The sequence below is a fragment of the Danio aesculapii genome, chromosome 20 (genome assembly GCF_903798145.1).
Source record: "Danio aesculapii chromosome 20, fDanAes4.1, whole genome shotgun sequence".
Taxonomy (NCBI): Eukaryota; Metazoa; Chordata; class Actinopteri; order Cypriniformes; family Danionidae; genus Danio; species Danio aesculapii.
The window spans coordinates 18607206-18618397 of NC_079454.1; the positions used below are offsets into that span (position 1 = coordinate 18607206).

The 11192-nt window shown below is 37.8% G+C and overlaps 1 protein-coding gene across 1 annotated transcript in view; it reads right to left on the reverse strand.

The window, feature by feature from the left end:
- Nucleotides 1–11192, reverse strand: part of ttc13 (tetratricopeptide repeat domain 13) — a 51834-nt gene that overhangs the window by 19828 nt on the left and 20814 nt on the right. Inside the window, 5 exon segments of the mRNA XM_056481486.1 lie at nucleotides 884–968; nucleotides 4323–4406; nucleotides 7346–7438; nucleotides 8967–9099; nucleotides 11042–11170. Of these exon segments, the coding sequence (XP_056337461.1) occupies nucleotides 884–968; nucleotides 4323–4406; nucleotides 7346–7438; nucleotides 8967–9099; nucleotides 11042–11170 (524 nt within the window).

Sequence of the window (11192 nt, forward strand, 5' to 3'; positions counted from 1 at the left end):
TTGCTTTTCTTGAGGAAAATGCCTTTGGTGCCACTGTACAATAAGGTTCCATTAGTTAATGTATGTAATAACATTAAGAAATAATGAAGAAAACAGTTATTACAGTATTTATTTATCTTTTTAATGTTAATTAATGTAAAAAGAGGTTGCTAGTTCATGTTAACTCACAGTGCAGTAACTAATGTTAACAAGATTTAAATAATGCTTTAGCAAATGTTAAACTTCGATTAATAAATACTGTAAAAGTATTATCCATTCTTAGCAAGTTAGTCATTAAATTAAGTTTTTAGGTTATATTAGATTTCTACCTAAAGGTAGATTTGGTTTGCAGTCAAGAGTTCTCATTTCATAACAGTGCCACACAAAATACTTACATAGTGACATCATCGAATCGACATAAAGACAATTAAATAAGTGTAAGAAATAAGAATGAAAAAAAAAAAAAAGTCACAGATACACCTCTGCTTTAGTCTATGTCTTATTTAAATATGTAATGGCTGCTGGTATGAGGCTATTTTTGTATCGTTTACAGCTTGATACTAAAAACCTGCGAGCAGAAGGAAGGAGCTATAACTGAGTGTAGAGGATGAGCGGTGTCACTTAAAATGTTTACATTTTAAAATTTCTTTAGCTGTCTGGTGTACACAGCCTCCAGATTGGTTAGTGACACCCCAGTCAGCTTACTGGACCCTTTAACTATCTGATTTAGTGTGTTTTTATTCTTAACAGAAAGGTTCCCAAACCATAACACCAACGTCATGTTTTTTTTTTTTTACTACTATGTGCAACATTCACCACACAAGTTGTCCAGTTGATGATTAAGATAATAGCTGTGATTAAAAACAACAAGTAGCTGTAAAACTCTCTCTTTAATGCTCCTTACCTTCATGATTGGAAGCAAATCCTCCACCTTATTTACATTTTCCAGAGCCTGTTTTACTTCCTGAAGTCCCCGCGGGTTATACGCCCTGGTGGACAGAAGACACAATTAAGAAAATCAATAAAGCGAATAAATGCATGAATAATATACAGGATAAAAAGTATATGGGAGTTAATGAGATTGGGTAAATGATCGAACAAACTAAATGTGCAAGTGTATTAATCAATTATGTATGTGTACATGAATCAAATGTGTTTGAATGAACAACAACAACAAAAAAAACAATGTTTACTTTTTTACTAGTTTTCTCACTGGTTAAAGTGTCTGATCAAGCATAAAAGTAATTTACACAAGGTATTCATAAGTTAGTGAATGGTAAGACTTTTTATTCCTTAAGATCACATTTATTTGATCACAAATACAGTTCAAACTCTAATGGTGTGTTCACACCAGACACGGATGTAGCGCCAAGTGTGAGTGATTTACATGTTAAGTCACTGCAAAGATGCAAATAGATTCGCGTGAATGACACGATTCGCGCAAATGAAGCGGCGCGTGTTGGAAAATCTGAACTTTAGCAGACATTCATGCCATGTTAACCAATCAGGAGCTTGCTCTTGTAGGGGATGATTATGAAATAGCACCTGTAGTTGGTGTCCCGAGGAGAAATCCTCCTGCCGACACCGGATAACCGCTCATCAAACTGGGCTCGATCATCCAGATATAGTTTCTGGAGAAGTTGATGAACTCACAGAGCTGGGTGCACCTCTGAAATCACGATCTAGTGGAGGGCGCACTCACACTATGCTATCCGAACCATGCCCAGGTGCATTTCCCGGTTCGTTTGACAAGTGTGAGTGCTCCGAATCGGGCCCAGGCGTGGTTCAGTTGGTCAGCCCTGACCTAGTTGGAAGAGGTGTGCCAGGGCATGGTTCGGTTGCGCTTTGGAGGAGTACGCTTGTAATGTGAGTGCAAAGTGTGCCTGAGTGCGAAACTGAAGACAAAACGTCATTTTTAAGGGATTATTTCATATGGATTTATTAATCATTCTTACTTTTCAATGAACGCAAACCATTGTAGTTTATTAAAGACACAAACCCCTCGCTGCACCTTCAGCAAACATCCTAATACATGCAGAACAATGACTTTTATGATAATTTATGAGCATCAAAATTTGTGGATCTGTTCGGCAAAATATTTGACTGCATGTCACTGCATATCAAACGACTTAAAACAATACAAAATGATATAACTAAAGCAATTTCCACTGTGCTGAGCGAGCTCGCTTCTCTTCCTGTTAAACTGAACAGTCGCATCATCGGTGATGTAAACGTGCACCAGATCACTAGGCAAAATGCAGTGTGAGCGCAGGCCGTCGGAGGAGGGGGGACAAGGGCGCTTCGGCATGGTTCAAGGCAACTGTACCTAGTGTGAGCATGCCCTCAGACATGGTGGCGAACGAATATATGCTGCTTTTCAGCCTTCCTAAAGCACATAAAGCACAGCTACTCTCTCAATAAAATCTATGATAGCCATTTAGCAATGAAGCTGACAGGGCAGACAGAAACCCTGCCCATGACACAAATCTGCGCCTATTGTAAAGTGAATTTCACGCACGAATGAAGCGAATTTCACACGCAAATGAAGCGAGTAAACTTAAAATGTTCACGTGTCTATTTGTGCGCGAATAGCGTGATTTATTCATGAAAGACACGTCTGGTGTGAACACAGCATAAGAAACTAAAAGCAGTGTTTTTCTGTTTGATATTATAAAATGCTGAGTTGGTGCTCAAAAACATTTATTATTATTATCAACATTAAAAACATATTCAACGTAATATTTTGTGGAAAATGCTATCAAACTTTTTTCTTTCAGAATTCTTAGATTATTCAGACCCTTTAGTTTTTCGTGATTCCACGATCGCTGAATCAACACAAAAATCAACAAAATTTTTTGCGATCCTGCAATATTCTTAATTTAAACGCAGTGGCGCAGTGAGTAGCATGTTCGCCTCACAGCAAGAAGGTCGCTAGTTTGGGCCTCGGCTGGGTCAGTTGGCGTTTCTGTGTGGAGTTTGTATGTTCTCCCAGTGTTTGCGTGGGTTTCCTCCAGGTGCTCTGGTTTCCCCACAAGTCCGAAGACCTGTGCTATAGGTGAATTGGGTAAGCTAAATTGTCCATAATGTATGTGTGTGAATAAGTGTGTATGGATGTTTCCCCATTGATGGGTTGTGGCTGGAAGGGCAGGCGCTACGTAAAACATTTGCTGGATAAGTTGGCGGTTCATTCCGCTGTGGTGATCCCGGATTAATAAAGGGACTAAGCCGAAAAGAAAATGAATGAATGAATGAATTTAAATAAATCTCATAAAACATCCAATTCCAAACCATATAATCAAAATAACTAAATTACATGACTTGAGATGTTGTTAGATGTTGCATACACAGAACATGCAACAGAAAAAAAAACATCTCGCCTGCGCCTCATAATCATTACATTACATTACATGGAATGGAGGGCCGCTTGGGTTTGGGGGGGGGGGGGGGGGGGGGGGGGGGGGGGGTTAGGGCAGTAGGCAGACGCGGATGAAGCTGTAGTGATTTACATGTGAAGTCATAGCAAAGATGAGATTAGACATCCTGTGGTGCAAATTGGGCGTTTTGTGCAATGACATGCTTCAGACTGCAAAAGAAATTTTCAGCAATGGAACAGACAGATGAAGGTTGGTTCATGGATGACGGCCGCTGGACGTGACCAAATTGAAAGACATTATTTGTGCTTTACATGCATGGCTGTCAAATCGATAAATAATTTCATTTAACTTCCCTGCAGTTAACGAGAGAAAACGCTTCCCTGCCATTGACGACTTTTACGGCAATCAGTGTTTTAGGTTTAATACGCTAGGGGAAGCCCTAACGCATGTCCTATGTGTGACATGATGTCAGATTAGGGGAATGAAATCCATGACAAAGTAAGATCGTGGATAAAAATGTGTAAAAAAATGTAAAAAATTTGTTATACAACCTTCCTTTGGCCTAATCCCTACTGTTTTAGATTTTATCTTGACAAAAGACCAAAAAAAAGAAGCTTTATTTTTATGATTTGTGTTATTGTCATTGTTTCAGATTGCACACCTAACATAGTAGGCTACCTAATATGGTAAATTTGATTTTTTACATTTATAAATTGTCCACAAATTTCTAGGAATTACCACCACAAATCAGTAATTTTTCAACAATCGCAAATAATTACAAATAACAATCGTGAAAAACTAGGGGGTGTGATTAATAGATGTTTTATTAAATGAATTTGGGGTGTTATTAAATGGATAAATGAGGGATCAAAAATTGTATTTTGTAAATATTTATATTAAATATTCAATATTATTTATGATTGTATATTTGAATATCTTCAAAACATGTAAAACAGTAACGTGACTCACCCGTGATAAACCAGTATTCTGTCCTTTACGAAGCTGAGAATGCTACTGAAATACTCCAGATATCTGATATTAATAATCTGCCCTCTGTGGAACAACAGAAAAACATCCAATCACAGCAATGGAGGTTTAGACCTGTTTCACAGGTCAACTTTTCATTGGTCAACTCTAATCAACACAATCCCACAATTATGCATTATTTAAAGAATATTTCCCAACGGACCGTTGAATTATTAGAGCTGTAACCTCAGGTGGTGATGCAGTGGACTGCTTGCTACACCTTGTGCATGCATCATTTTCGAATAAATTCAATGACCCCAAATATTTACTATTACCACACCTAAAGCCACTGTTCAGATGTTGTATTTCAAGACATTTGTCAGGTTTATGTTCTTAATCTGCTCCTGTGTGTAGGATTAGTTTCTAATGCATCTCATTTGAAGACTTCTGATGTAATTGTTTGAATGTTGTAGTGAAGTGAATGTCAAAACCAGCCTGAAACTACTTTAGCTATGCATTTATCTGAAAATAACTGAACACCTTAGAGTTAACAGTCAATCAGAATTAAGCATTCAACAGCACATGATATAAATATTATCACTGTAAAAAAAAAATTATAATAATAATTAAACAAAGTCATCCTTTTTTACCAACTACAGCTGCTTTTCCACTAAACAGATAGAACGGTTCCAAGAACTGTCCAGTACAGTTGCAGATGTATTTACACATGAGTCTGGTATGGCATGACTTGATTACAAACCGTTCTCTGAGCCGTGCCGGTAGAGTGCGCGCGTGTGTGTGTGTGTGTGTGTGTGTGTGTGTGTGTGTGTGATGTCACCACTCTGTTGCCTGGCTAACAGTTTCTCTATAGCTGGCTTAGCGGAAGTGCGCTCCTAATTAATTTATTTTTTGTTATTTAAAGTAAATATCAGCAATAGGAGTCTCAAAAAGAGCGCTGTTTACATGAGCGCATTTCTCATCTCTCCATGGTTTCAAGGTGCCTCTGGAAATATCACTCAGCCTAGTGCAGCCATAGCACAAGAACAGAGTTTCATGACTTTTATGCCAGAATGAGAGCATAATTCCTAGCAATGTTAGCCTTGAAAATAGTAATTTTTCATTTCCCGTTTGTCTTATTATTCGATGTAACTACAGAAGAATTAAGCTTCAAATAGGAAAATTATTGGATCAGGGTGGGGCCAAGCTGGAGCGCTCACTCTGATCCCCCGGCTCTGCAATAATTGAGGAAATTCCAAATTGAACCAAAACAAACAATTACAATTAGCTTACGATTGGCAATGAAAATTCAAGAAATGCAACCAGCAGAACCTGAAAAATAAATAAATAAATTTCAAGAATTTTTTTGAACGAAATGCTAAGCTAAAAGTGACCCCTGCCAGAACGAGAAATTGACTGAATGGTTTAAAAAATGGTTCAAGTCCACTCTTTAACTCTTAAGAGACTTATTACTATACATTTTTTTTTTAAAGTGGAGTGTTCCTTTAAACAAGGGGTACTCAACCCTGTTCCTGGAGATCTACCCTCCTGCATAGTTCTGCTCCTACCCTGATCAAACACACCTGAACCAATTAATTAGGACCTGAACAGCACTTGATCATTACAGGCAGGTGTGTTTGATATGGGTTGCAACTGAAATCTGCAGAAAGGTAGATCTCCAGAAAACAGGTTGGCCACCCCTGGCTTTAAACAAAGAGAATCATTAAGCCCAATAGTGGAAAGCAGCTTATAAATGTCTTTGTAAGTACTTTACTGGAACCTAAATAACATTATAGGCATTGTATTAATGGTCTATGGGTTGTCCTTAGTCTCTTAAGGAGTTATGGTGTGTGTTTGGGGCATAACATACATTTAATGACCTGTCTCTCATTCCCATGCTGCGGTCACATTAAACAACCAAAGGTCTAAATTCTTCCCTTTAACCCAACCGAATGTGTTTTCACAAGCAAACAAAAGTTGCATTTACTATGTAATTTTACCTTGATTTTACATTGGTTTATCTATTATGTGGAACTGTGCTTCATCTGACTTAAACCCAAGGGCTCTGCATTACAAGTACAACAAAGTGAAAAACCAAGCAAACTGACAATGCCAGAAAAGTTGTGCATACATACGGAGATAGTTACAGAGTGACGCAAACATATTTGATTACAAATCATTGGCATTGTAAAGTTGTATTATGGTTTTTTTAGTGTTGTGCAAAGAACTGCATGAAAATAATCCTTAATTTGTTGAAAATATGTCCTGTAAAATATCACTAAGGTGAACAGAAGAAACAAAAATTGTTGATTTTTACCTAGAAACTGCAAGTCAAAAGTATGTATAAGTACCATGTTTTGCGGTTTTCACAAACAATGTTTGTAGCAGCGCAGAGTTTATTTGTGTAGCCTTTTCACGCTATTGCTTTTAAAGCAGATCAATGAGCAACATTTTGCTTCTAATGTTACAATTAGGAAGTACTTTTTTTGGGAAGTCAAGCTGCTCACGCCATTTTCACACTCTGTTCTCGATTAAGGTATGAAAGTCTGGCACTACTCACACAGTCTGTTTCTTCAGTGAATCATCAATAACTACATAGTTGCGAGGAAAAAGTTGTGAACCCCTTGCGATTACTGGATTTCTGAAAAAAAGAAAAGGACTGCCACTCCAAACGCAGAAAGGCAAATGGCCAGATTTAGGTTAAAGATGACTAACTTTTGTTTCCATTGGATTGCCTTGCACAGATGAATTGTTCATCTAAAAAAATAACAGTGTGCGCTAGCAAAATAAACACTGTAAATTTGCATTTCACATGCACATCAAGCAAATTATTGTTTTTCTGTGTCATTAGTGTCATTGCTGTGGTGTGGACTTCTCTACTCTCAGGCAATTAGGAGGATTATTAAAATGATTGTTAAAATAGCGATTATCCTTGGCCGTGAAACGGCTCTTAAAAGCCACACACAGCGTTTAAGTGATTAAGACTGGCAGCTTTACAGATCAGATGACACACGGGGCAGAAACGGCACCTGATGAGGTTGATGTGGTTGTTAAATCCTCTGCTAAGACTCCTGGCAGGCATCTGATCTAACCACAGCACAGGCTGGTCTGGATCTGCAATCCTGCACACACAAGCACACATTTGCTTTTCATGTTAAGGGGATTTCCCCCATAGACATAATGATTTTTTATCCTGCACAGACTGTGTATTCTGTCCAATTCATCTTTCCACCCGAACTTACGTCTAAACCACAGCTTTAACATGAAACATTTTGCAGCCATTTTCCTCATTATTATAAGGTCAGGAATTTACTGTTATTGTCACGTACTTGTGGGGACATTTGGTCCCCAGAGTGTGATTTATACCAGGACCACACACACAAATGCACACACACAACATATACGCATACGGACACAAAACACAAATAGGCATACGCACATACTCGTACAACACACACAAATACACACAAAAACATGAGCGTGCACACACGCAACACAAACACAACAAACGCACGCACACAAATGCACACACAGAGAAACGCAAATACAAAAACACACAACACACTCAAAAACATAACACACACAAAAACAGACACAAACAAACACATACACAGACATGCATGCACACACACATGCGCGCAAACATACACACAAACGCATGCACACAAATGCTCACACTGAAACGCACACAAACACACTCAAAAACACATAACACACAAACAAAAAAAGACACACACAAAACACATGTACACAAACAAATACACACAGATATAAACACACACACACACACAGAAATGGACATGCACAAACATTCAAATAAACTAACACACACACACACACACAACACACGCACACACACACACACACAAAGACATGCATGCACACACACTACACAAATACACAAACAAACGCACTCAGACAACACATGCACACAAAAACGAATAAACAAACACACGCAAAAAAAGTAAACATATATAAACACACACATATATAAACACACACACACACAAATTTAAACACAGAAATGCTTACACAAACACTCAAAAACACATAACACACATTAAAACACAACACACATAAAGACACAAGCACACACACACACAGAAATGCAAATACATAAACAAACACTCAAACACAACACACAAACGAAACACACAAACGCAAACAAACAAATACATACACACATACACCACACACAGAAATGCACATACAAACACACACAAACAAACCACACTCAAAAAAAACACACACCACACACTCAAAAAGACACACATAAACAAACACACTCAAAGACAACACGCACACAAAAACGAATACACAAAACACAACACAAACACAGGCACGCACGCACGCACCAAAAATACACATATATAAACACACACAAATTTTTTAAACACAGAATGCATACACAAACACACTCAAAACACATAAACACACACAATGACACAAAACTGACAAACATGCGCACACACATACACGCACAAATAAGCAAATACACAAACAAACACACTCAAAACACATACCACACACACAAACAGACCCCAACACACACACAAACACACGCATGCAAACAAACAACACACAAACAAATAAACACACACAAAAACTACACACACAAACACACACAGAGAGATTGGTCATTGTTCAGACCTCCTCCATTTTACAGCAATGTCGAACATGTCTCTCCACTGCAGCTGTCTGGTCTTTCCGTTGACGCGGACCTTCGAATTGCTCCATGTCCTCTGCATGGCCTGCATCACCTCTATAGTGGCCAAACCCATCGCTACACAAAACACACAACACACAAAAAACAACGCTTGATTACACTCCTTTTAGGATGAGTGTTCATCATTTCAGAATTCATCTTTGAGAAAAGCCAATTGAAGAGTGATAGAAATGTATCCATATAACCCCTATAAGTTAATGAAATCAATGAGATGAAAGAACTTATAAAACAGTCATTAAACAGTCTTCATCCCACAAGAAACAACACCATCATTAAGTTTGCGGATGACACTGCAGTGATAGGATGTATCACTAGGGAAGATGAGGCAGCTTACTGGAGGGAGGTGGCCAGTCTAGTGACATAGGGTGAGGACAACAACCTCACCCTCAACATGGACAAGACTAAGGAGAACTTGGTTTCCGTTACATTCATTCTACCATGGCGGGGCGCCACACCAAAATTCACCCCGCCACTGCTACATTACTTCTCATTCAAAACATTCAGTTGTTGTTGTTTTTTTAAATAGTGGGATATCATCTCACCAAAACGTGTTAAAAGGTAAAGTGAATTATAATTATAATAAATCTGTCATCATAGTAGTGCGCTGCTGTCATTTGCTTACCCTTTAAGGCAGGGATGGGGACTTTTTTTCAGCAAGAGCCATTTCTGATATTTTTGGCAAATGCATTTTTGTAAAGAGCATGGGGTATATTTGCACCCCAATATATACTACTACTATAAATGATACAGGTTTAAACTAAACCGTTGATTTATCCCACAACTAAAATTTAAACAAATATGAAGCAAATGTTGATCAAGTCCATGAATGAAGAAAGGACAATTCATAATAAATTTCTGCGTTAATAAACTCGTTTTTTTTTTTTTTTTTTGCTGAAAAGCAACATAATTTAAAATAAAACAAACATTTTACCCACAATAAAAACATTACACTTCAAAATAATTCATATTATTAAAGTATGCGACAATCATTTTGGTTGGTTTTAAAGAACATATATATGCTATTGAAGAACAAAAAATTATATGTTACTGTTATTGAGTAAATGAAGGGCAAAATAACTTATATTTTATGGTAACCACACACACGCATTTGCCCTTCATTGGTGTCGCGATTTAATTTTATCCACAGCACCGCACACGTACATTGGTCGAAAAGAAAAAAAAAGTAATTGTACTTTAAAATATGATTGAAGGGAGACAGCTGGAGCTGGAGAGCCAAGTAATTTTGGTCGAAGAGCCACAGGTTCCCTACCACTGCTTTAAGGTCACGTGCTGACTGACTGACTGACAGGTGCGCGATGCGTGACGCTAGCAAACATGGTGAAACTTTCAGTTAAGATGAACGCGGTTTCCGTTTTACTTAACTTCAGGATGCATTAATGTCGCTCGGTAGGTCTATTGAAAAAATACATAAATATTCCTAGCAAATCTAATGAATGTTGGAGACATACTTGTTACATAAACGCACTAAATCGCACTTCAGCAGCGTTTATTTGAGAGCGCATAAGATGATCTGCACTTGAGCAGCGTATATTTGAGGGCGTGCTAGAAGTTGTGCACGAACAGAGGAAATTGGCACGAAAAGCAAAGAGATTCGCATGAATCTCATATTACATGAATGCGCTCTCGACTTTTAATACTGCGCTCACAACATTTGTTATTGAAATAAAGCCACACGTAGTTGGCAGATCTGTGTAAAAGGCCCAGCTGAGTCTGCTGCCACAGCTGGAAAAAGTTCTAGAGAAAACACTGGAGAAGATACCGGACATGAGGAAGGAGAGGTGACCTCATAAGCCACTGTTTATCATATATATATATATATATATATATATATATATATATATATATATATATATATATATATATATATATATATATATATATATATATCTCTATATATCTCTATATATATGCACACACAAAAATAATCAAGAAAACAAAAACAAAACATGATTATAGAGCGTTTTAAAAGCCCTCTGACCTCTGTGTATTCTGAGGTTTGGCAAGAAGCCTGAAGTGTCGTACTGCATCAGTGCACCGAGATGATCTGCTGTACAGATGAGCTTCTGAACCTCAGCGGAGTAACTGTCAAAGTTCTGAGGGAGAACATCTCTACACACAGAAATGAAATT